Raw genomic sequence first — 27,251 nt, 5'->3', positions numbered from 1 at the left:
TCCATTTTTTTTTTTTTTTTTCTTTAAAGACTGATTGATTGATTGATTGCTATGTTGGGTCTTCGTTTCTGTGCGAGGGCTTTCTCTAGTTGCGGCAAGCAGGGGCCACTCTTCATCGCGGTGCGCGGGCCTCTCACCACTGCGGCCTCTCTTGTTGCGGAGCACAGGCTCCAGACGCGCAGGCTCAGCAGTTGTGGCTCACGGGCCCAGTTGCTCCGCGGCACGTGGGATCTTCCCAGACCAGGGCTCGAACCCGTGTCCCCTGCATTGGCAGGCAGATTCTCAACCACTGCGCCACCAGGGAAGCCCTGAGTTCCATTTTTAAATGAATACTGGCTGAGAACTGAGTGAAGGGGAGCATGGTCAGGAGCAGGAGACCAGGTAGGAAGTTAGTGACGTGGTCAGGTGAGATGATGGTGAATTCTGTCAGGTTGTTGGCAGTGGCACGGTGGGAACTGACTGAATTTTGAAGGTAGAACCAACAGGACTTGTTCATCTCTGTCTGCTAAGCATGACATAATTTAGCCATAGTTGGTGTTATCAGTTATATTCAACTGCAAGTAACAGAAAACTCTGCTGCCGTAACTTAAATAGGAAAGAATTTATTATAAGACAGCAGTGTCTGCTTGAGGAAGCTCACCAGTGATTAGGGACCCAGCTTCTTTCTTATACTTAACTTGCAAACCCTCATCCTCATTCTTTCCCATTTTTTAAGTTGGGTTGTCTTTTTATTGTTGAATTGTAACAGTTATTCATAATATTCTGGGTACTAGACCCTTATCAGATGCATGATTTGTAAAATGATACTCCCTTTCTTGGGTTGTCTCTTCACTTTTTTTTTTGGCTGCGCCCTGCGGCTTGTGGGACGGCTTGTGGGATCTTAGTTCCCCGACGAGGGATCGAACCCAGTCCCATGGCAGTGGAAGTGTGGAGTCCTAACCACTGGACCGCCAGGGAAGTCCGTGTACAGTCTTGATTACCATTAGTTTTTTTTTTTTTTTTAAAGATTAATTTACTTATTTTTGGCTGTGTTGGGTCTTTGTTGCGGTGCGAGGGCTTCACATTGCGGTGGTTTCTCTTGTTGCAGAGCACGGGCTCTTGGCATACGGGCTTCAGTAGTTGTGGCACACAGGCTCAGTAGTTGTGGCTCGCGGGCTCTAGAGCGCAGGCTCAGTAGTTGTGGCGCACGGGCTTAGTTGCTCCGCAGCAGGTGGGATCTTCCCAGACCAGGGCTCGAACCCGTGTCCCCTGCATTGGCAGGTGGATTCTTAACCACTGCGCCACCAGGAAGTCCCTACCATTAGTTTTGTATCACAGTTTAAAATCATGAAATGTGAGTCCTCCAACTTTATTCCTTTTCAGGATAGTTTTGGCTATTCTGGGCCCCTTGCATTTCCATTTGAATTGTAAGATCTGATTGTCAGTTTCTACGAAGAAGCCAGCTGGGATTCTCTGATGGGTATTGCACTGAATCTGTAGATCAGTTTGGGGAGTATTGGCATCTTAACAATATTACGTCTTCTGATTCTTGAACGTTGGCAAACATTTTATGTAAATGGTCAGACAGTAAATATTTCAGGCTTTGTGAGTACATCTCTGTAGCAACCATTAAACTCTGCCATGGTAGAAAAAAAGCATCCAGAAGCACTATGTATGGTTAGGGGTAACCCAGTGATACCGGCACTGATTGGACTGCCCTTCACCAGTCAGAAGCTCAGTGCCCAGTGGGCCACTGTTTAGACTTGGAATCATGTTGTGCACTATAGTCAAATATACTGTAAAATGAAAAGGGATGTGCAAAAAAATAAAAACAAAAAGCAAAACCTACTAGAAAAGGAGAAAGGGGAATGAGTAAACTTCTTTTCTTGCGGACAGATGTGCACATAGCCGCTAGTCAAACCAGCCTCAAACAGGATGCTCATAGCTTAATAATAAAAGCTGTGCAAAGGCCAAAAACAAAAACAAAAAAAAAAACCCCGTGTATGGGTTACCCCTAACCACGTCCGGCTATAATGGCACACTACACAGTAGCAGTGAACCGTAAGTGAATGTGTGCCTCTGTTCCAATAAAATTCTATTAAGGACGTTGAAATTTGAATTTTGTATAGTTTTCACGTCATAAAATATTATTCTTTGATATTTTTGGGGGGGGGTCAAACGTTTAAAAACGTAAAAACACTTCTTAGACTGGCCGAAACAGGTAGGCTGTAGTTTGTCTACCCCTAGATTAGATATGATAGGACCACTTTGGGGAAGCATTTCTTTTTTGGTTGCTTTTTATTAACTAGCTCAAAAAAAATTACACATATACGTTGTAACAACATCTTCAAATAGCACAGAAGATGGAAAGCAAAGCCTTCCTCCCTGGCTGTCCTAGTCTCATTCCCTAAAAATAATAATTGTTAAGTTTCTTTTGTTTTCTCTGATTTTTTTAATGCATATACAAGTCCTTTTTTTTTTTTGCATGAATGAGCTCACACTATATTATTTCACTTAGTATATCAAAGACATTGTTTCATAGCAGTACCTATCATTCTTATTAACTGCTTATAATACTGTAGAATTTCTTTTTAAAAGAGGACTTATGGAGATGTAAAGGCAAAGGTCTTACAGTGTCCTGACTTTCATATTCTCTCCTCCTTCAGAGGCCCCACTCCCATTACCTCTGGTCCCTGCAAGTGAGCCAACCACTCAGTAAACTACCTTGGAATGGAAGTCTTATTCAGATAACAAGAAGGAAAAATTAACACGGTATAAGATACTATTTAATGTTGTGTTAACTTGAATCAGTTTGGGTGCTAGAATATGTGTTAGAGACGAGATATGCCGTAGATCCTTGCTGCTCAGAGTGTGGTCTCAGGGCCAGCCAGCAATTTGGTATCACTTGGGAGCTTATAAGAAGTACAGAATCTCGCCCTGCCTTAGACCTACTGAATCAAGAGTCTGCATTTTAAGCAGGTTTGTGAGCAATTTATGTGCACATTAAAGCTTGGGAAGCTCCACTGTAGATGATCAGGACCTACTTTTCTGTTGATATAATATAATATAATATAATATAATATAATATAATATAATATAATATAATATAATATAAAATTCCATCAGCATTTGGGAGGGAAGACTTACGTTGCTTACATCTGTCCAGGTGTAGCTGAGGCAGTATCATTTCTCTGTCCTAGGGCCATGGAGCATTTGTGTAGCTGTCAAGTAGGGTGTAACCCTGACAAGGGAGCTGTGGTGGCATTAAGAGCTCCCAGCTACTGGGAATGGGCACTTCAGTGGGGACTGGACTAGATGACCTGGAAGGGCTCCTTTCAGCTGAGCGCCTGTGTGTGCCGGGGCCTGTTCTGGGCCCTTGGGTCACAGCAGTGAACAAGGCCAGTGGTGTTAAAGACTATGGAGAAAGACAAGGCAGAATAAGGGGGAGGGGGGCTGTGTGGTGTTGTTTAGGGTGCGAAGTGCACTGAGAAGGTGATGCTGGAGCAGGGGGAGGGGGGCGGGTATCTAGAGGAGGTGAGGTCCAGGTAGAGGGAACAGATGAGCGGGAGTGCTTTCCATGTTGGAGGAGGAGTAAGGAGGCCAGAAAGAGGAGATGAGGGGTAGCCGTTTAGGGCCTGTACCCCAATATAAGGACTTTGGATTTTACTCTGACCAGATGCTTACTTGTGTAGTCAAACAAGTGATATAACTTACGATGCTAAGCCAACACCAAATGCTGGCTTGGAAGAGACTGGGTCACTTAGTCATTGCTGGTGGGACTGTACAATGGACAGCTACTCTGGAAAACAAGCAGTTTCTTGTAGAACTGAACATATAGTTACTATATGACCCGGCAGTTGCACTCTTGGGTGTTTATCCCGCAGAAGCGAAAACTTCTGTTCACATAAAAACCTGTACACAAATGTTTGTAGCAACTTTATTCATAGTAGCCAAAAACTAGAATCAGCTTAGATGTCCTTCAGCAGGTGAATGGTTAAACTACTCAGCAATAAAAAGGAACAAACCCCTGATAATACATGCAACAACTAAGATGAATCTTGAGGAAATTATGCTAGTGAAAACAGCCAGTCCCAAAAGGTTATATACGGGCTGGTTCTACTTATGTAACATTTTTGAAATGACACAGTTCTAGGAGTGGAGAATAGATGAGTGGTTGCCGGGGTTAGGGGTGGGTGGAGGTACAGAGTGGAGGGCCAAAGGAGGTGGGTGTGGTTCTCAAAGGGCAGCTCAAGGGATCCTCATGGTGATGGAAGTGTTCCCTATCTTTTTTTTTTTATACATTTATTTATTTTATTTATTTATTTTTGGCTGCGTTGGGTCTTCGTTGCCGCACGCGGGCTTTCTCTAGTTGTAGCGAGCGGGGGCTACTCTTCGCTGCGGTGCATGGGCTTCTCATTGCGGTGGCTTCTCTTGTTGCGGAGCACGGGCTCCAGGCATGTGGGCTTCAGTAGTTGTGGCTCGTGGGCTCTAGAGCGCAGACTCAGTAGTTGTGGCGCACGGGCTTAGTTGCTCCATGGCATGTGGGCTTCAGTAGTTGTGGCTCGCGGGCTCTAGAGCGCAGACTCAGTAGTTGTGGCGCACGGGCTTAGTTGCTCCATGGCATGTGGGATCTTCCCGGACCAGGGCTCAAACCCGTGTCCCCTGCATTGGCAGGCGGATTCTTAACCACTGCGCCACCAGGGAAGCCCAGTGTTCCCTATTTTGACTGTAGTGGTGGATACACAGACTTACACATCTGATGATATTGTGTAGAACTAAATGCACACATCCGCACAGATGAGTAAAAGTAAAACTGGAAATCTAAAGATCAGTGGATTGTCTCACTGTTCTGGCTGTGATTGTTTTGCAGAATGTTAGCATTGGGGGAAACTGAGTGAAGTATACACTGGATTTCTTTTATTGATATTTCTTACAGTTGCATGTGAATCTACAACTACCTCATTAAAAACTTTTTTTTAGAAAAGATTTTCAAAAAATACTTATTTGTTTATTTATTTTTGGCTGTGCCAGATCTTAGTTGCAGCACGTGAGATCTTTAGTTGTGGCATGCGGGCTTCTTAGTTGTGGCCTGCATTCAGGATCTAGTTCCCTGACCAGGGATCGAACCCGGGCCCCCTGCATTGGGAGTGTGGAGTCTTACCCACTGGACCACTAGGGAGGTCCGCCTCATTAAAAACTTTAATTAACAAAAAAGGGCACCCTGGTGGACAGGGAGCAGGAATGAAAGAGGCTATTCAAGTAATCAGAGCTGATTGAGGTAATCAAATAAGCTAGAGGTGCTGGCAGCTTGTGCCAGGCTGGGAGCAGCAGTGCTGGTGGCGAGGAGTGCTCACATTCCTTCCTCTGGGGAGGAAGAGCTGCTGGGATTTGCAGACAGATTTTTTAAAAAATTGAGATTATGATTTACATATCATAAAATTCACCATTTTAAAATGTACAACTTAGTGGTTTGTAATATATTCACATGGTTCTGCAACCATCACTACTGTCTAATTTCTGGAACATTTCATCACCCCAGAAAGAAAGCCCCTCTTCATTAGCAGTCAGTCCCCATTTTCCCTCCCCCAGCCCCTGGCAACCACTAATTTATTTCTGTCTCTATGGATTTGCCTGTTCTGGACATTTCTTGTGAACGGAATCATACACATGGGGCCTTTTGTGTCGGACCTTTTTCATTTAGCATAGATCGCATTTTGAATTACACCTTCTTCTATTAGTAATCGTTACAGTACTCAGTTAAATTACTAGTAAGAAAGGCTTTCACAGCCCTTTTCTGTGATATAGACTGTGTGGTGGGGAAATCGTAGGCCTTGCTTCCCCTAATCAAACAGTACTTTTTCTTTTCGGCCGTGTCGAGCGGCTTTTGGGATCCTAGTTCCCTGACCAGGGATTGAACCCGTGCCCTTGGCAGTGAAAGTGTCGAGTCCTAACCATTGGACCGCCAGGGAATTCCCTTAAGCAGTACTTTTATTTTAAAATTATGTATGAAACATAATTCCAAAATGACTTTGGTGTTCCATTCCTTCTTAAAAAAAAAAAAAAGATCCAAAAGAGTCCTGATCTTCTAGGAACACTCTCATTAGTACAGTGCTTGGTGAAAGTTAAAGAGCAGCTGATGAGGAATCAGAAGACCTGGCTCTCTGCCCAGCCATTTACTGCCCTGCTCCTGCAGGCGGGGCAGCCTCTGGGCCTCAGTTTTACGCATCGTGTGGGGTGTGTAGGCACCGACTCGGAAATGTGTATGTGACAGTACCTGTGACCACAAATAGCAAGACAAGTTTTCATTTTGAAGGTGGAGTTAAAATAAGCACGTTTACAAAAACAGCTGAAGGATCAGGCCTGTTCTTACCTTGTTTATCCAGCTCTCACCCTGCTCATCCAGTTCCTGCCTGGAGCAAGGCCGTTCCGTTTTCACCTTAATTTCCATACTTACTCTTCTTGCAGAACAAGTCAGTTTGACATCGTAGTTCATCAGCCTAATTAAATTCCATGGGGGAATGAAATAGTTGTAGTTTTCTTAAACTTCCAAGTTGGTTTATTGACAAAATAAGACGGGAAGGAGGTATTTGAAGCAGGGACGATGGCATGTACAAGAACTGAGTTTGAAGGTGCATGACCAAAACGACTGAGTTATTTCCAGTGGCCAGAGTTCCCCTGCAGGTTTCCTGACGGAGGAAGGTAGCCTGAGGCCAGACTCTACTGGGCCTGGTTAAGCCAGGTTGGTGTTTGCACTGGGTGGGAGTGTTTGTTACTTTTGCCGCTATATTGCTGCCCTGACATCTTTCAGTGGGTAGTGTTGGAAGGGTCGTTTTTTTCGTTTTCTGATATTTTTGGTTAATGCCTCTTTGTTGGGGTGTCTGAGGGTAAAGTCTGATCCTCACACTTTAAAATGTGGGTATTCTTCAGTGTGATAAAAGAGAAGATTTTACAAGGTAAGTGTTTTGGTAGCAATCAGGTGGTTTTGTTTTTATGCTCCTCACCCAAAATAGGTACTTAGTAATTATTGTTTAAATTTTAATAGCAAGACTAGTAACCACTGAAGACTTTGACTGTCTGTCTGAAGAATCTTATGATTTTAGGGCTATCTATTGAGTGTGGAAAAGATGAAAATTTAAATATACTACAGCAGATTTTTTTTTCCCCCTCAAAAGTGTTTAGATTGCTGGAAAATGATTGTGGATGAGTTAGGAAGAGAAACTTAAAACATGTGCTTCTTTGTAGCTGACTATGAGAGAACCTGTGCTGCCCTCTTTCTGGCAGTAAAGTTGTGAAAGTCAGGGTCATCAGATGTGCCGTGATTGATGTCTTGGTCACAGCCAGAGGGGCTGAGCGCTGCAGCTCGGACTCCACAAAGTGCTTGAACTCAAGCCTGTGGGGTTGCCCTACAGTTTCTCTCTTTTTTAAGTTTTGCTGTTTCTACTTTTCTTTCCATCTCTTGGTTCTGCAAACTCAAGTTTAAAGTAATTATCATTTATCTTCTGAATCCTGTTTGTAAGACTGACTTAAGAACTTCTGAGTCAGTTTTAACGTGTATGTAACCTACTGTCCTACAGCAAACGCTTACTTATCCATTCCTTTGTTGTCTGTCTGAAACACCTTCTCCAGTGTAGGTGCTGTGCTGAGTGCCAGTGAGAGAGACACGATATGGCCCTTGCTCTTAGTGAGTCTGTCATCCCTGGGGAGGAAATTGCAGGAACAGTTACTACCAAAGAGTGTGATGGAGGTGCTGGCTGATGGCCGGGCCTAGGGCAGGGTCCTGGGTGAATAAGGCAGGCTTTCCCCACATGGAGCTCGGAGGAGGAGCTAGACCCAAACAGACAACAGAAGAATGTATTTTTATTTTGGTGGGTGAGATTGATATTTTCTCTTTGACTTTCTGCTAGTTTCATAAACTTTTGCTCAAGTTCTGGCTTGGGGGAACAGCACAGTAGGTCGTAAGGAAGTCAGGCGGCAGGTCCAGAGAGCTGTATTGTTTATTGTTACCTGTATTCTTGTGGTTTATTCCACATATGAGGAGGGAGACAAGGTTCTTTTTGAAGCTCATATTTGTATTTATCACTTTTCTATTCTGACCATCGTTAAGTAGTGAGGTCCACTCAGTTTAGTGTTTGTCGACCTTTTTCTGCTTACCATCCCCCTAGGAATCATTTTAGACCTCACGGTAGGAGGCTACCCAGGGAGGGGCCACTACCTATATAGCTAGGAGACTGGGTGTATGAATTCAGTTCACTTAAGGCCTTTGGCAGATTCTCACTTTGGAAAAGAGTAGTGGATACGTGAGTTAGTTTGCTTCCTAACGTGCTTGGAGTGGTCAGTGTTCTTTAATTTTCTTGATGGCTGTCTTAAACGAGGTAACCTCTGAGCTGCTGTAATAGAGACTTTAATGTGGTGGCTCAAAGAAGAGAGCATTTAAATTCTCATAGCGCTTTCTTCTTTAAATTGAGGTATTTTATTTATATACACACACACACACGTACACACACACACACACACACACACACACACACATATATATAGTAAAATGTACCCTTTTTAATGTACAGATCAGTGAATTTTGACAGTTGCATAAAGCTGTGTAACTACTACCACAATCAAGATATAGAACAGCGCCATCACCTCCTAAAGATTCCCCCTGCCTCGTACGTCTTTGCTGTCAACTCCCCCCTTCTCCGCGAGGCCCCTGGAAATTACTGATCACCTTATGTTCCCCTGGTTTTGTGTCTTCCAGAACGTGGTATAAATGGAATTATCCTTATGTATCTTGAAGCTGATACATTGAGATTCATCCTTGTGTGAATCAGTGGTTTGCTGCTTTTTACTGCCAAGCAGTGTTCCGTCATTTGGCCGTGTCATTTATCCATCCACTGGGACATTTGGGTTGTTTCCATCACAGTGTTTTTGAAGCGAGTGACTCATGAGGGTGGGTGGTGAGGGGCCTCTGCCTCTTGTGGTCACTTGGGACTCAGGCTCCTTCCATCCTGTTGCTCTGCAGCCTTCTTGTGGTCTTTATCTGTATAATCAAACACTGGGTGTTAGGAATGTTTGTTCCAGTCGGAGGGAACTAGAAGGGGGATGCCCAGGGCGGGCCAGCAAGGCAGAAGCTCCACCGACTACTTCTGTTCCCATTTCATCTGTGAGGACTAAGTCACGTGTCTGTCCCCGGCTGCGGGGAAGCTAGGCTGTGGAGCTTCCAACCAGGAGGCATGTGTCTGAGAAGGGAAGCATGGCATTTTGGTGGCTGACTAGCAGTCCGCAACGTAGCTTATCAGTAAGAGTCTCTTTTAGGAAAGAGACCAGCGGGAGATACACAGTCACCAGTCCATATGGTGATGGACTCTTATTACTGGCCAGTCATCGGGAAGCCCCTCTCCGCATGCCTTGGGCTTGTCTTCTCATTCAGGCTCTGTCTGTCCTTCTTTTTGGACCCTGACTTTCCCCTTTGGAGGCTCTTCCTTGTCCATTTTCTTCCCTGGCCACATCTGTAGTGCCTTTTGGAGGGTGTGTCTTTCGTGGATTTGCATAATTGTAAGAGCCTGTTCCTTTAGGTGTACTTGTTGGAAACTGAGGTTGCATTAGGGATTAAATAGAGGTGTTTGTTGGTTAGTTTTTAAATTTCTTTGGTACTAGAATTCCCTCCAAAGCTTAGTAGTCTTCTGGTTTAGGTGTTTCTAGTTAGTACCATGTACTGGTGACCTGCGAACACTCAGATTCTTTTTGGATGTAGTTATCAAGCCTGATTTATTTTTTGGCTTCCTCTTTGGATTGACCCTCTCTACCTTATTTCTGTGGTGCCTACCTCAGAGACATCTCAAGTCATAGGTTTGGGTGGGAAGCAAGCACCTTTTATCTGATCTTCTTGACCAGGCTGTTTATCTCCTTTTTTGGGGCTGAGAAGTCTTACTAGGAGGCTTTTGAGAAAGTCTCTGGGCAGGGGGCTTGTTTCTAGCCGTTTGGGGATATAGAAGCAGTTAGCCATTGTCTGAACGTTATTTTACACCTAGGAGTGTGAGGTCTGTGTGGTATGCTGACTGTAGTCGGTAAATACGACTTTGAGAAGTGGCAGCAGCTTGGTATGTAGAGTATTTTGTTGATATCATTGTGTTTCATTGAATTGCACACTCCGTTCATCCGTGTGATCTTGGGTGAGCGCTGTTTGCACTGCAGTTTCTCCTTCTCTCTAAACTAGAGAAGGCAGGTGCATTAGTGACACCCCTTGACTTTTCTATGGCGCCCTGCCCTGTAGGGAACCCTGGGCTAGGCTCCTCCCCTCCTCCCTGACCTCAGAGCCACCCTGCCCCCAGCAGGAGTGGCTGGTTTACTTCTAGGAGTCAGGCAGCACTACTGAACGAGTGAACGCCTTGTAGGAATGGATGGAGCGGATAACACAGCACATGCAAACTTCCTTCACTCTTTGTTTTTCCTTTCAGAAAGAAAGAACTCTCAGCCACCAAGAAAGACCGTGTGAATCATTGTCTGACAATATGTGAAAACATAGTGGCACAGTCTCTCAGGTAACTGCACTTTGAACTTCCTAGTGAAAATTAAAAATTTCTATATTTTCATTCTTAATGGGCTAGAATATTCTTTGTCTCCGCAATTGTTTTAAAACCTTTACAGGACCCCCTTCCCCATACTTCTGGCTACATATACGGAGGATGTCCAGACACTGTAATGAGTAATGTTTCCATAATCTTACATAGTATCATTGTAACCATTATGATAATTGAACGTGTTTATATTTTACTTATTGCAGTATTTGGAACAACAAGAGCCTGTCCAATTATAGTGGTCTTTTTTTTTTAATTGGAGTATAATTGCTTTACCATGTTGTGTTAGTTTCTGCTGTACAATGAAGTGAATCAGCTGTATGTATACACATATCCCCTCCTTCTCAGACCTCCCTCCCCACCCCCATCCCACTCATTTAGGTCATCACAGAGCACCGAGCTGAGCTCCCTGTGCTTTATAGCATGTTCCCATTAGCTATCTATTTTTTTAAAAATAAATTTATTTATTTGTCTATTTATTTTTGGCTGTGTTGGGTATTCGTTGCTGCGCGTGGGCTTTCTCTAGCTGTGGCGAGTGGGGGCTACTCTTGGTTGCGACGCACGGGCTTCTCATTGAGGTGGCTTCTCTTGTTGCAGAGCATGGGCTGTAGGGTGTGTGGGCTTCAGTAGTTGTGGTGTGCAGGCTCAGTAGTTGTGGCGCATGGGCTTAGTTGCTCCGTGGCATGTGGGGTCTTCTGGACCAGCGATCGAACCCGTGTCCCCTGCATTGGCAGGCGGATTCTTAACCACTGCACCACCAGGGAAGTCCCCCCACTAGCTATCTATTTTACACATGGTACCCCAATGTTCATTGCAGCACTATCTACGATAGCCAGGACATGGAAACAACCTAAATGTCCATCAACAGACGAATGGATAAAGAAGATGTCGTGTATATATATATGTGATGGAATATTACTCAGCCATAAAAAGGAAGGAAATTGGGTCATTTGTAGAGATGTGGATGGACCTAGAGTCTGTCATACAGAGTAAAGTAAGTCAGAAAGAGAAAAACAAATATTGTATATTAATGCATATATGTGGCATCTAGAAAAATGTTACAGATGAACCTACTTGCAGGGCAGGGATAGAGATGCAGATGTAGATAACGGACGTGTGGACATGGGTGAGGGGTGGGATGAATTGGGAGATTAGGTTTGACATAAATGCACTATCGTGGTCTTTTGTTTGCTTTTCTTCCGCACTTTGCCCCTGTCCGACCCTGTGGGAGTGCACGCGCTCCCCCATGGCTGCTGCCAGCTCAGTAAGGCTCTGGGGCCAGTGGGATCGTGGGCACTGACTGGAGGTCTGCTTCCCTGGCTCGATTGCTCCTCTGTGGTGAACTAGCAGCACCTTCTTGTATAGCTTCTTTGCAAATTCTCCTCATTCTCTTTACTTTTGACTGTCGGTTTTTCTGACCATTGTTTATCGTAGCTGTGGATGGTAAATATTTTAAGCCTGTTTCTAATGGCTGAGTAGGAAACAGATGTACTTATGATTTCAGAATTCCGTTACCCACATGGGCATGTGTGAAGTACTTCTCTCTTGGCTTTTCTTTCCTTTGGAATAAATCATTCATGTTACTCTCCTGTTGGAAAGAGCTCTTTATAATCTGTTAGAAAAAGCTCTGAGAAGAATAATCTTGATTTTAGTACTGACAGAAATTTGGTGATTCATTTATTTTTAGTGGCACCTTGCTTTTGTATTTCATACTTTCAAAGCGATTTCACATAGAATATTTCATTATAGTTGAACTCATTCAGTTTGTGAAGGACAGTGGATGATTTCTGTTTCTATCTAATTTGTAGAAATATTATGGGAAGAAATGAAGTGACAAATTAGAATATGTGCTGAAAATAAAAATATAAAAATTCTAAGTTAGCATGCTATTGCTAGCATAGCTTAGAAAACAATACTAAGATAAAAGTAGGGGAAAAAAAAAGCTTGAATTCTATTTCCACTCCTTATAAGCCAGGTGGTTTTAGATAAGTTTAACTTCTTGGAGCCACTGTTGCCTCATCTATGAAATGTAAACCCAATTTATAAGGGTTCTTGTGGGATGAAGCGACACCCGTGAAACACTGTTGAGAGCTACATACATGTGTTCTCTAGCTACTGAGAGCCAGAAATACATCCTGTCATGATGCACATTGTCCTACAAACTGTTATTACTTTTGTATGAAATGATGGTAAATGCCCGACAGGCTCCTGGTGCCTGCTGCTGTTGTAGCACTGCTGTGCTCACCTGACCTCCAGCATCCAGGTCTCAGGGAGTAACACCTCACTTTGAAAGCTTACGGACCCAGGAAATAGATCTCTTCCAGTCTTAGTGCTTCATGCATTATACTTAGTTTGTTTCTTGACAATTCCCAATGGAATTGATGGGATGTTGGCTTAGATTCACACATTGGTAGTAAAGTATGTTGAGATATGTTAAGACTGATTTGTGGTTCAGTTTGCCATCTTAAATCAGAGTAGTAGCTGATAATAGTTTTTACATTCGTATGTCTATTATGTTTTTATGGAGTAATGCTGATAGTCATTATACTACTTGTTCTACACAGGAGCATATGAATAGGATATTTTTTGGACCCAGAGAGGTTGTTTCTGGTCCCGGCAGATCAAAGAACAAGTTTGTTTTAAGATACTCTGCATACTTTTTAGGAATTTTGGAGTGTAGAGCTGAAGTGGATATTTTATATGCATGTAATGATTTATGAAATCTTCTTGATGGCTGGCATTTCCTGTTATCTCTCCTGAGTGTAATTAACCTCTGGTACATTCTTACAGCTTCTGTGATACACTGACCTTCTCTCCAGTGGGGTTATTCAGTGGCAGCTTCTGAAGTCTTTAATGTGTTTTGTGACTCTTAGTCTACCTAAGCTCTCAATTTGGTGGTCTGTCCTACTGGTTCCTAAATATACATGAACATCAAAATCATCCGAAAGATTTGTCAAAAATATAGTAACGAAGATACCTCACTGCCCTCTTTCCCCAGCACACTTATATTTTCTGTTCAAGTGGAGTGTGCAGATTTGTTTTTTACAAGTATCCTCTTGGGAATACTTAGGAACCCTCATCTAAGCAAGTGTACCTTGATAAAGTGGTTGGGTAAAAATAAGTATACAGGAATCTATAGATTTCCCAAATATTAGCATAAATCAGTTAGAAAATGTAATGGTTCAAGATCCAATTCATAGTAGCACCAACATATAAAATTTCAAGGAATTGACAAGAGATGTGCAGAAACTACATAAGGACGGCTGTTGACTTTCCTGGAAGGTACAGATGACTACTTCCCTTTCTACATGGGAAGATTTCTTTATCATAAAGTTAAATTTTCTCTAAATTAATTCATAAATTTAAAATGATCTTGATCAAAATTCTAGTAGGGATGTTTTTGAACTTGTTCATCTGTAAGAATAAATACATCACTGTTGCAAAGAAAATCTGAAACCATCAGTAATATAGTGCTACCTGGCGTACATGAAATTAAAATAGCTGTTAGACATTAAAGAAGGTATAGAATAGAAAGTGGGAAAGTGTATGTGTGTGTCTGTGTATATGAATTTATGATAAAGATAGCATCTTGTATTAGTATGGAAATGATGAACCACTTGACTATTTAGGGGGGTATTATGTTTCTTCTTCACATTGCAAACAAACATAAATGCCAGATTAATTACCTAAATACAAAAAACTGAAATCATTACTGTAAAAAGAACATTGACTCTCAGGCTGTGGAATGCTAACAGTATAAAGGAAAAAATTGTTTTATCTGGAATATAGTTCAGTATGTCAAAATCCACTTTAAACTGGAAATTACATAAATGCAACTTGGGGAAAGTATTGACTGCATATATATCAAAGGTTTAATAGCTTCTATAAAGAGCAATTATAAATCATGAAGAAAAAGACTATCATCCTAATAGGAAAATAGGCAAAGGCTATGAATAGGCCTTTTGGAAAAGAAGACATGAGATGGGGCCCGTGAGCATAATGGCTAACACTTACTTTGTGCTTCCTGTGGAGGCATGCTCACATTTATTAGTGATCAGTGGGATGAGACTAAAACAGAAATAAGAACATTTTTACCTGTCAAAGTGATAAACATTAAAAAACATTCAGGATTTTTTCAGAGGTGATACAACTTTTTTTTTTTTTTTTTTTAAAGACACCAATTGTACTTGAACATTTGTTACTTTCTTAAAATTTATTTATTTATTTTTGGCTGTGTTGGGTCTTCGTTTCTGTGAGAGGGCTTTCTCTAGTTGTGGCAAGCGGGGGCCACTCTTCATCGCATGGGCCTCTCACTATCGTGGCCTCTCTTGTTGCGGAGCACAGGCTCCAGACGCGCAGGCTCAGTAGTTGTGGCTCACGGGCCTAGTTGCTCCGCGGCATGTGGGATCTTCCCAGACCAGGGCTCGAACCCGTGTCCCCTGCATTAGCAGGCAGATTCTCAACCACTGCGCCACCAGGGAAGCCCCCAGATACAACTTTTTTAAAAGGCAATTTGGCAAACACTATCTGTTTGACTTAACTGTTTCACCTCAGGAGTTTATCCTGAGGAAAGTGTACAGCGATGTGCAGTGCTATTAATTCCGTTAGAAAATTAAAAATAATCTTAATGACTTACCCACAGGAGAATTGAAAAATTAAGATACATTTATAGAAAGGAATATTAGCTAACTTTAAAGAAGGTGATTTATAGATATTTATATTTGTGACCAGAAAAGATATTAGTAATATGTTAAAAATTAAACTTAAAAAATCATGAAAGATTTTTGCTTCTGGCTAAGTGACAAAGACAGGATCTACCTTCCTGCTTAAAGCAATTGATAATGGATAAAATATATGTAACAATGGTTTTCAAGGCACCGGGCATCAGGCAGTTCTGGAAAAATGGAAAACTACTGCAATGAGCCTTATGACTTCCCCAGGTTACTGCCTGGAGGGAGTTTCCCAGCCAGGATGTGAGGAGGGGAAACCCAGGCAGAGCCCAGTGGCTGCTGAGATGGGGAGACAGAGCTGATGGCCTCAGGAGGCAGGGTGGCTGGGGCCCACTGGGGAGAATACCAGAGAGGGGGGAGCTGCACGGAGAGATCAGGGAGACCTGCAGGGGTCCCTCCGTGCCCTGGGGCTGGGGGTGGAACCACCTGAAGGGATTGGAGGGAACAGGTGCTAAACTCAGGTGCAGGAAGAGCTCCTGTTCCCCCCAGCCAGAGTGGAAAACCCCATCCTTCCTGGGGCGTTGGGTGGGCTACTCAGAAGGGTTTGCCTTCTCAACAGGGCTCACTTAGCCCTAGGCTGATATGTCATTCCAATCCTGCCTAGTAAAGCTTAAAAGCAAAACCCAAGGTGATCATACTCTTTCAAAGTAACTTAATTGCATTCCAGAACAAAGTTCAAGAATATTTATCGGAATTCAAAAGTATATAACGCCAACAAGAAAAAAGTTACAAGGTCTGGCATCTGGTCAAAAATTATCAGGAATGCAAAGAAGCAGGAAAACATGATTGACAGTGGAAAAAATCAATTGAAGCTGACCCAGAAATTGCACAGATGGTAAAATTTGTACACAGAAACATTAAAACAGTAACTATAACTGTTCTTCTAGTTCAAGAAGCTAGAGAAAAGATTGAATATGTTAAGTAGAGATAAGACATGAAAAAGACCGAAAATGAACCAAGGTAAGAGTGACAGTGGATTTCTCATTGGAAATAAAAGTGCCAGAAGTCCGTGCAACATCATCTGTGAGATACTGAAAGGAAAAAACCCCTAGAATTCTGTACCCTGTAGAAACTTCTTTCTCAAAAACAAAGGTAAAAGAAAGACTTTTTCAGACTTGCAAAAGCTGAAATAATCTATGTCCAGCAGGCAACTACTATAAGAAATAATAAAGAAAGTGTTTCAGGTAGAAGGAAGATGGTACCAGATAGAAGTCTGGATCTACACAAAGGATTGGAGAGCAATGGAAATGGTAACTATAGTGGGTAAATATAAGACTTCCCCTCTTACTTTTAATCTTTCAAAAATATAATTGATTGTTTACAGAAAAAATAATAACTATGTATTTTGGGGTTTACACATAGGAGTGAAATATATGACAGCCATAGCACAAAGGGTGCAAGAGCAGAAATGGAAATGCAGTTGACCTTTGAACTACATGGTTTTGAACTGCATGCGTCCACTTATATGCAGATTTTTTTCAAAAAATGCTGCAATACTACACAACGCGCGGTTGGTTGAATCTGTGGTTTCCGAACTGCAGATAATTTATACTCGGGTTTTTGACTTTGTGGAGGGTCGGCGCCTCTAGCCCCTCCAAAATATCGATATAGGTTGTATCGATATTAAAAGGATAATAAAGGAATATTGTGAACTTTAGTAACTTAGATGAAATGGACAGTTTCTTGAAAGATGAACTTCTAAAGCTCTCTCAAAAAGAAATAACCTAATTAGCCCTGTATCTATTTTATTAAATTAAAATTTAAAAATCAATATTTGATTTAGTTATTGGAGACCTTTTAAGCATGGTTAGAAATGGTATATAAACCTACTTTTTTCTTTTTTAAAAATTGAGATATAATTGGCATATGACACTGAGTTTGAGGTGCACGTGTTGGTTTGATACATTTGTATAATGCACTATGACAGCCGTAGTGTTAGCTAACACCTTCATCACATCACATCATTATCATTTCTTGTTTTGTGTTGAGAACAGTTAAGATCTAGTCTCTTAGTAACTTTGAAGTTTAAAATACAGTATTGTTGACTATAATCACTAAGCTGTCCATTAGATCTCCGGGTTTTATTTAAGTAAACCTACTTTTTCAACTGTGAATTTTATGGAGTCTCTATACAAATAAAATACTTCTGATGAAAATTTTGTGTTTGAATTGGGATGTGCTGTAAAAAAGATTGTTATATATCCCAGTAATTTTTTCGTATTGATTACATGTTAAAATAATGTTTTGGATATATTGGGTTAAATGAAATATATTATTAAAATTAATTTTACCTGTTTCTCTTTACTTTTGTGTCTATTAGGAAGTATAAAATTGCACTTGTAGCTCACATTGTATTTCCGTAGCACCACTTTGGGCAGCGCCTGGATGCTGTGCCAGCATCCCAGGGACCTTTCCTCTTTATTCACAGCTGTATTCCACAGAGATGAGGTCTGAAATATTGCTGAGGGGCACATTTTTTTTCTTGCTCGTACTTGTTTGTTAATCACTGCTAATGTGGTTCTTTGCTTTCTCTTAGGCTCCTGGCTCTTCTGACTCTTGGTAGGAATTGTGAGGTAGAGAGAGAGTGGGGAGGAGGCCCTTTATTTCAGAGGACTCTAGACTGAGATGTTTCAAGAATAGCAGCTTTGTCCAGGGGCTGTATTACTGCGGGGCCATCCTTCACTGTGCTGTGAAGTCAGTTTCATGCACGTGGCCATGGGTCTCTCTCTCTTGGCTGTGTTTAGCCAACTGGATCACAACTGCCTGACAGGCTCTCTCAGTTAAACTTTTAAAAATCATTTACAAGCATCGCCTAGATTCCAGTTCTTGAGACTGATGGAGCAACAAAAACACAGCCTGACCATGATCACGTTGAGTTTGGAACATATTGAAAGCAAGATGAAAAAGGAGTAAAGGAGTTATATTGGTATATTGATTTTCTAGGTTCTGAGAATATTGTAAGAGTAGAAGTAACTTGTTGGCAGAGGGCAGATGGCTATCTGAGATTTAAGTATCTGAAGCCGTGTCTTTTTTTCTTTTTTTTAATTGAGTTAAAGTACATACAAAGCAGTGTCTTTTAAGATTTTTTGACTAAAACTTAAACAAAATGAGATTGTCTTGCAAGTACACTTCTATTTTTAAGAAATTCTTAAGTTTTAGAATAGTTTTAGATTTACAGAACAATTACAAAGATAGTATAGGGTGTTCCCATAAACTCCACATGCAGTTACCCAAATTATTAGCATCTTACATTACTGTGGTGCAGTTTTCACAGTTAATGACTCAATATCGGTATACTGTCAGCCTTAATTTTTATGTAATGTCCTTTTTCTGTTCCAGAATCCCACAGAGGATACCAGAAACTTCACTATGTTTTGTCGTCATGTCTTCTGAGGTTCCTTTTGGCTGTGACAGTCTCTCTTCTTTTTTTACTCAGAAATTCTCCAGAATTTCAGAAACTTCTGGGCATCGCTATGGAACTTTTTCTGCTGTGCAGTGATGACGCGGAGTCAGATGTCAGGATGGTGGCTGACGAGTGCCTCAACAAAGTCATAAAAGTAAGAGCCCTGTGGACGGTGTCCTACGAGCTGTGATCGTTGTAGCCAAGAGAAGAGACCATAACTTAGCGTTCTCTTGTTTTGAGTAGCAAAGTCCCTTAGGTCGTCTGCACTGTTTCCATTTATGGTGTGTGGTTTGGAGGCTCTCTGCTGTGTGCCAGCATGCCGGCTGCACCTGCCCCATCAGAGGGAGCGGGTTTGCCCTCGTGCCTGCGCAGGGCATAGGTCAGGGGTGGGCGCTGATGGTGGCCACTGGGTGCTCCTGGGGAAAGCATCACTTTGTTGAGAAACCATGAGGCCTTGAAAGGCAGGGCGACGGGGAGTGGGATCCGCCTTTGGTGTCTTTGTCTCCTAAGACCTGGGTCAGGCAGTACTGTTTGCCTTCTCTGGTAGCTTCGCTGGAGTTGGTGTGACGTGACTGGAGAGATAGGAGTTCCCAGAAAAGGTTGATGAAGCCCGAAAGCCAGAGCTACCTGGGTGGTAGGTGAGATAAGGAGAGGGCGGGGGACACCTGTCCTCTTTGCTTACTGCTTCCCGGTGCAGAGTTAGTACCCAAGACCACTGTAGCTTTAATCCACTTTCCCCTTTTTTTGTTTTCTGCTGCCATTGAAGATAAAGTCTTTCTTCCATAATTCTTACGGTGTTGGAAAACAATCCTTGTTTTTCTCATTCTGCCATTCTCCTAGTTTGTATCCTCAACCACCCTGGGCACCTTCTTCCAGGTCACCTTTGAGTGTGTGAATGAGCCTTTTGAATTTTGTGTCTAAGCTTATATATTGTTCCCACCATAGGCTAACCAGTGCCAAGGAAGGTTCTCTGACATAGTTCTTGATGCTTTCTCCAAAAATGATTTCTTGATAATGGTTAAGGAGAAAATGTATCTTGTTCCCTTCTCTGTAGGGAATCCCTGCTTATTGGATCTTTCCAGTTTTTCCTGATTTTTCCCTTACGGTTTTGAGTTCCACCCATGAAATTTAGATAAGGCTACATCTTTTTATTTTCCTTGAAGACTCTCTTCCTAGTAATACTTACCTGGCCAGATGAACCAAGAACTCCAACCTAACATAGGTTAGTTGAATATTTCCCTCCTTATTAGGATCTTGAAAACTAAAACTGTTCTTTGGAGTCTTCCCAAGGACTTTCTCTGGAGAGTGGTCACACTTTACATTGGCCAAGAAATTGTCCTTCATTTTTCTGTCACGGGCCCAGCTTCCTCGGGAAGACGGTCACCCTTTACTCCTGCGTTAAGGAGGTGGGGCACAGGGAGGTCCTGGAGTGAAGGAGGCCTGCGCTTGGATCTGGCCTCCGCTGCCCACTCGCTGAGCAGCTGTGGGAAATGTACTTCATTCTGCGAGCCTCAGTCTCCTTAACCGTGGAGGGAATCGGACACGGTTTTGTGGTGTGCCTGAGCGTGAGGATCGAGTGCCGTGGCGTGCGTGACGGGTTAGCGTCGTCCTGCCCCTTGCTGGGCCTCGGAGTGGTAAGCGGTGCTCCTACAGTGAGATTCCCACTTCCTTAACCAGAGAGGCCGAGGGGCACGCCAGAGCCCCACTGCTCCCCGCTTTCTGGCCTGTGGATCTGTGGGCCATGCTCTCTGTGCTTGGGCGCTGGCTTCCTTGCAGACACAGGGTTCTGGCTTCTCCACTGGGCGTTGCCTGGTCTTCTCCCTCCCACTGCGTTTCACGTCTCCACGTGCACACCCCCCCCCCCCGCCCCCCGCCCCTGCAGTGCTGTAGTGGCCACAGCCATTTGACCTTGTTCTCCGCCTGGCAGTGCATGGGTACCACTCAGGTGTGATGGGCCCACAGCACGTTTGGAGGTGGACTTTTTCAGTTATACTTGCTTCTCTCCAGGCCTCAACATCCTTGCTGCTTTTTTTTATTCCCACTGGCAGGACCAGGCTAGGCTTTTTCCGATATTTCAGTTCTTGAATCTGATCCTTAGAATCAGAAAACCTAAAGAAGTCACCACAGGTTGCCAGCAGGTGAGGAGGGGAGAGAGGACAATATGACCCCAAACAAACAAACAAAGAAGATGGTCGTTTTACATGGAGGCACATGCTGCAGAGAGAGACGTGCTTCCGTAACTGCTGTCCAGCTAGCCTGGTGTGTGTGTTTGGGGGCTTGGGCCATGGCCTGGTCAGAGCTCTAGGTGCTGGCTTCTCTTCCTGGCCACCTCCCTACTGCCTTCCTATTTCCTCTGCCTTGTTTCTGGCCTCCCAGTGCAGAGGTTCCAACTTCTCATGTTATGCCCCTGAGCGTAAGACGAGGTCAGTTTCTCGGAACCTCTTCTTTCTGCTTAAAGTCGGACATCCCGGGCTTTGGCTGTGCTCTGATGTCTGCTTCCTCAGATGCGCTAGTCTTCAAGGCCAGCAGGCTGGGAGTGGGGTCAGGGTCTGGCTGATGTGCTCTCACGGTGGCAGAGGAAGGACAGGCTCGGGAGAACGTGGATGGCCCTAGGCCCGGGTGTCAGGGGTGGACGGGAGCACTTGGATGGTCGCTTAGGAGTCAGGTCCTGGACTTGCGCCTTCTGTTTTTCAGAGTATCATTATATGCTTAGGATGAGGACCCAAGAAAATGGGGCATGCTCTGCTTTTCACTTGTGTAGCAAGTGCACTGGGGATGTGCTTTAGCTGACAGCGTGCTCCTGCCTTCAGATAATTTACAGTCTCGGCGGGGGTTGGGGGGGGAAGCATGTTTGTACAGGAATGCCTTAATGAGTGGTGTAAGTTCTGAGACATGCTGGCAGCTCATCGTGGCGGTCAGGAAGTGGAGGTGATTTCTGTCTGGTGAGGCAGAGAAGGCTTCCTGGAGGTGGTGGCTGTTAGGTGAGTGAGGAGATCAGGACCCTCTTAACCCCTGCAGAGCCACCTAGGAGGGTGAACGTGTGTGCTAGCAGAGAGTGGGAGGTGCTGAGGATCCATTCAAGGGGTTTGTACTTCATTTGGTAGAGGATGAAGGAAAGGAGGAGCGCGTGAAGGTCTTTAACCTGGTCAGAGGAGTGCTTTATTTAGGAAGAGTAGCCTGCGGATGCCACGTAGCCTGCCGTGGAGTGGAGAAAGACCGCGCGCCCGGATCCCTGCGGGAGGCTGAGTAACCCGGGGAGGAGAGGTGGGGGCCTTGACCCAGGGCGGCCCGTGAGGCACAGGCGGCCGTCATGGGCTGGACCTGGCTGCTGTGTGTGTTCGCCTCAGTGTGAAGGTGGGGTCAGGAGCAGGGAGGGGTCAGGTGGCATCTTACCGTCACCCATGACCGTGAGGGCCCGTTCAGTGCTGTTCCAGGGGCTTGAGGTTTACTTTCCTCTTGTAATAAAATAGGTTTGATCTTAGTTTATAAAACATTTATAAAGTAAAACAAAACTTTGATATGCCTTCTGGTTTTATTGGCAAAGTAGTGCTTTAATATATGTTTGTCCATTTTGGTGTGCTCATTTAAGGAATTTTAGTACACACTGAAACAGCAGAATTAGGATTTTAAAATTTCTGAGACATTATTTGGAACCTCCCAGAAAGTGACCCTGTTTTGATTCTCAAGCTTGCTGAACCTCCGTGAGTTTTACTAAGACCAGCTTGGTTTATAGACATCCCATGCTGTACATCTTAGGAAAGGAGGAGGGCTTTTCCATGGAGGCTTGGTTACGTCTTTCTGCTCTTCTTGTGGACGAGACATTGGCAATACTGTTTTGGAAGAGAGGTTCCCATGGCTGAGCGCAGGGCACAGAAGTCTCTCCTTTCTGTCTTGAGAAGCCGTCTCCAACGTGGACTTTGTGTCACTGGCGGTGGTTGCCATCAACCATTCTCACTGGGTTGAAATTGGCTGTGTGGCCATTGTTTGGTTTGGCCCATAAGTGAGCAGAAGGGCCAAGAAATGGCTCTGAGGAGCCTGTGGTTCCCGCAGGTTCGGAGCGTTGCTGCTCGCTGGGGAGCACCCGTGCCTCACTGGCGGACCAGACCTTTGGAGAGGACTTGGGCCTCTGCGTGGAGAGGGGTGTTCCCACGCCAGAGCGAGGGGCCCTGATCTGGGACGTCCCCCCACCGCCCTGCTGGCCCTGCAGACTCCAGGGCATTGCTAATGTTGGATCGTCCAACAGAATGTGCTTTAATTGAATATAAGAGCTTTAGAATGAGTTTGAACTATGTACCGTTTAATTTTGGTATTGTGTAGTATTTGATTGTAATGAAAGTTAAATTTTTTCCTTCCATTTTAAAAATTAAAGTGAACGATCTGTATCTAGTCTGTTTGGTAACTTCCTGCATACATATGCTTCTTTCTTAAAGAATAGGTTCTTAGTTTAGTTGCTGTTATATTCTACTTTGCCCCAAAATTGAAATTTTAGTTGCCTTTTAGCTTTCTTTAGAATTGCTAGTAGAATGTGTCTTCCGTGAACAAATCTCTTGTATTTTGTTGTAGGCTTTGATGGATTCTAATCTTCCGAGGTTACAGTTAGAACTCTATAAGGAAATTAAAAAGGTAGGCTTTTGTTTTCCATTGTTGAAAAAGTGCTACTGATTCACTGTATTGAACAGTGTATGTGAAATTTTATCTTTTATTTGATAAGGAAATAAATGCTGTTTGGTAAAGTAGACTTTATTGTTTTACTTTTCTTAAGAAGGTTGCTCCTCATTATTTATTAGATGGGATGGGAATTAAAATGGTAGTTTTAAAAAATATCTTTGTAACTCCATCCCATTAGACCTTAAAATTTCAAACGTAGTTACACATTTAAATGGCCTTTTCTCTAAAAATAGAAATTAGCAATGAAAAAAATGCTTTTGTTTATTTGAAGTCCTCTTGGTGACTCGTGTCCGCGACTCTTAAATGTAACACACTGCTTCTTAAATCCCTCAGAACGGCGCTCCTCGGAGCCTGCGCGCTGCCCTGTGGAGGTTTGCCGAGCTGGCTCACCTCGTTCGGCCTCAGAAATGCAGGTAAAGTGGACACTCTGGGTTATTACTATTATTATTATTTTGGATGGGGGGCCAGCTCCGGTGGATTCTTGCCATGTTGGCTCAAATGTCATTTCTCTAAAGGTCTTCCCTGTCCACTCTGTCTGAAGCTGCCCACTTCTGCCTCTCCAGCTGCAGTACAGGTTGTCCTGATCCTTTTCCTGCGTAAAACTTACGGCTCTCAGGAATACTGTTGCACACTTCATCAACGTGCTTGTTCGTTTTCTATCCCACCCTCCCCTGAGAGCTGTAGGAGTTGTGCGTCTCAGGACAGTGGGGGCATCCCTGTCTGGTCCCTGCTGCAGCCCAACACTGATAACGGCGTCTGCACGTGGTACTTGCCGAAAAGATACTTGCCAGGTGGTTGAAGGTTGAGTACCACCTCATTGTTGCTTACTGTAGGGATTATAGAAAACTATGCCTTTGTCTATTATGTGGGTTAAAAATATGAGTGTTAAACTGTGAATAAAGTTTTGACTGATTGAACCAGTTGTATCTTAATGGATTGAAAAACAAAAGAAGGGCCACAGTTTTCAACTCCTTCCTTCTCTCCTTCACTGGCGAGACGTGCTGACATCCACGGAGCCCTTGGCTTGTCCCCGAGGAACTGGTGGAGTGGCAGAAACCCTCTCTTTTAACATGAAACAGTGATCTAGTCCACTGAGCCTGACTGTAATAAGAGTCTTACATGATTGCGGACATACAGTCACTAAGGAAATTTCTTTTTATATAACCTTTTTCTTTTACTATCCTTATTTTGAAAACTTTGTTATATTTCTGAAGCAACATATCCCCAGTTCTCCACATAGAAGCCGAAGTGACCTTAAAAAAAATATGATTGGATCATGTCATTCCTTTACTTAAACTCTTTACTCATTTCTCAGAGCTGTTCATATAAATCCAGACTCCTTACCAAGGCCCAGGGAGATCTGGCCCCCAGTGGCCCCCGTCACCTCAGACGTTCCGTTGACTCATTGGCCTGACTTCTTTGAAAAGTTGGGCATGTCTTCCTTGTGATGTCTGGTTTGTTTTCCCTTGGGTCATCTCCTTAGAAGGGCCCGCCTCCCTCCCTGTACAGTCCCAGGGGTACACCTGCTTGCTGCCCGTCTCTGCCACTAGAGGACGCCGCCGCCGCCACCAGGTGCTTGTCCTGTGGCTTCAACTTACCTGTCCTGTGACTGCTCCTCTCCAGTCCTGCATGGTCTGCTACTTCTCTGTAGAGGGCCAGGCTTCTCTCTAAGGCCTTATTCAGTTTCGATGCTTAGAAAAAATTTTGTAATGCTCCCTTTTCAAGAAAGCTTTATTCTTATTTCTTAATTTATTTTTTAAATGGTGTTTTCTTATATTATCTGTTAGTTTCTAATTTAAAATCTGATTATTTTAATAACTATTATAATTTATTGCAAAGAATTTTTAAAACAAGCTTTTGAGAGTCGTGTGTGACTAGAGGAGAAACGAAGGATGAGAGCTTCCCAGCATTTGGGCTTCATCTGCCATTAGTCTTCTAGCAGAGGTTTGTTTACCTTCCAGGAAGGACTCTTCTGCATGTAAAAACTGGTTTTTCCCGAACAGACACTGAAGTAATCGCTTGTGTTTCTCATTAAGGTAGGCCCTGGAAGAGTAATTAGTGTCCCTCTCACATGTGCAGGCCTTACTTGGTAAACCTTTTGCCTTGCCTGACGCGCACAAGCAAGAGACCTGAAGAGTCTGTCCAGGAGACCTTGGCTGCAGCTGTCCCTAAGATTATGGCTTCTTTCGGCAATTTTGCAAACGACAATGAAATTAAGGTATGATTGCTGCTTCAAGTCACAAGCGTGGGAGTTGGGCTTTTGCACAGGCAGGCATTTGAGAGTACTTCTCGAGTTAGGCTGTGCTTCATAATTTAGATTAAAATCTTTTGAGCTCTTTGGAGGCACACTGAGAGTTTCTTTCCACTTCTGCTTTCTTATTGTGGGGTGAAAAGAGGAATAGGGAGATGGTTTATAGATGCAAAATCAAAAGGCATTTTGCCAGAGCAGACTGGTTTTGGGGTGTAAGATTGACTGCTTAGCCTGGCTGAAGAAAGGCCGCTGTCCCTGGACTGCAGGCAGGAGAAAGCTCACCGATGATGCCTCGTGCGTACGAGTCCCCTGCGGCCGTCGGGGACCACTTCACTTCCTGTTTGTTTTTTGCCCCAACCAGCAACCTTCAAACCCTCTTTAGCGTTTTGTCTATAATGTCCAGAAATCATGACCCTGTCACATGGTCTGAGGATTACAGATTCTTGACTTCCTCCTTTTAGTGGGTCAGTCCTGTGTTAGTGTTTTTCTTGGTGTTTCCCTCCACATTTCTAAATAACTTGCTTATACTGCTGGTTTTGGATTTTTTAATTTTTTACAATGGAAAAGATGAATTCAGCTCTAACCCTTCTTCCCTCTTTTTACTACAGTTATATCAGTATTCAGTGTGTACATTATTATGCCTAAGTAAATAGTCACAGCTAGTTATATTCTGTGCCGTGGTTATGTTTCTTTGTATAACTTTTCAGTATTTCTGGAGTCAGTAATTGCCTCTTTTTCATTTGCTTATTGTTCTTTGGCAATTTCCGTCTTCTCACATCTCCCACCGGCGCTGTGTGTCTCCGTTCAGTTGTGCGCGCGATGGGTAGTTTCCTGGACCCGTTTCCTCCGCTGGAGTCGTCTTGGGCTCCGCAGCCGCTGCTCCAGCCTGGTCAGGGCACCCCTTAGGTCTGTCGCACAGTCATGTCTTGGTTCCCCTGTCCGATACCTGATTCCTGGCTGCCATGTCTTTGTCTCTCTAGGCTTTTACTCCTGGAGAGGGGGCTTCCTGAGGAAGGATGACTGGCAAGTAAATCGTTTGAGATTCTGCATTAGTGAAAATGCCTTGATTCCTCCCTCACACTTGGCTGGGCGTAGAGTTCTGGGGTAGAAATCGTCTTCCCTTAGGAATGTACAGGCTTTGCCCCTTTGTCTCGTTGTCTCCAGCGGGGCATCCGAGAAGTCAAATGACCTGATCTCTTAGCCTCTGAATGTGTCCTTCTCTAGAAGGTTTTTACTGTTTTGTGTAGGGGGGAGTGCTGGGCGCTTGACAGACCTTTTAATTTGGAACCTTCTAGCCTTCAGTTCTGGGAAATGTCCTTATATTTCTCTGACAGTTTCCCCCCTTTATTTTCTCTGTGCTGTCTTTCTGAAATTTGTTAGTTAGCTGTTGGCCCTCCTGGACTGATGCACATTTGTATTATCTTTTGTTTCTATTTTCCATTTCTTTTTTCTGTACTTTTCTAGGAGATGTCCACCCTAAACTCTTCTCTGGAATTTTTGTTCCTGCTGTGTTACTAATTTCTAAGAGCTTTCTCGTGTTCAGAACGTTCATGTTTCCTGGCACCCTCTTCTTGTTTCACGAATACACTCTCTTAATCTTTCTGAGGATATTGATTATAGTTTTGTTTTTTTTTTTTAAATTGAGTTATTTG

At 43.5% G+C, this 27,251-nt stretch overlaps 1 protein-coding gene across 5 annotated transcripts in view; it reads left to right on the top strand.

Moving 5' to 3' along the window:
- HTT (huntingtin) overlaps positions 1-27,251 on the top strand; it is a 136,895-nt gene that overhangs the window by 3,366 nt on the left and 106,278 nt on the right. For all 5 annotated transcript variants that reach the window (XM_082391236.1, XM_082391237.1, XM_082391235.1 and 2 more), the window contains exons 2-6: positions 10,428-10,511; positions 18,714-18,834; positions 23,244-23,303; positions 23,682-23,761; positions 25,428-25,566. In XM_082391236.1, the coding sequence (XP_082247362.1) occupies positions 10,428-10,511; positions 18,714-18,834; positions 23,244-23,303; positions 23,682-23,761; positions 25,428-25,566 (484 nt within the window). The remainder of the gene's footprint in view (positions 1-10,427; positions 10,512-18,713; positions 18,835-23,243; positions 23,304-23,681; positions 23,762-25,427; positions 25,567-27,251) is intronic.

Source organism: Balaenoptera borealis (assembly GCF_965194805.1).
Source record: "Balaenoptera borealis genome assembly, chromosome: 4".
NCBI classification, from domain to species: domain Eukaryota; kingdom Metazoa; phylum Chordata; class Mammalia; order Artiodactyla; family Balaenopteridae; genus Balaenoptera; species Balaenoptera borealis.
This window is presented reverse-complemented; position numbering and strand designations above follow the sequence as displayed.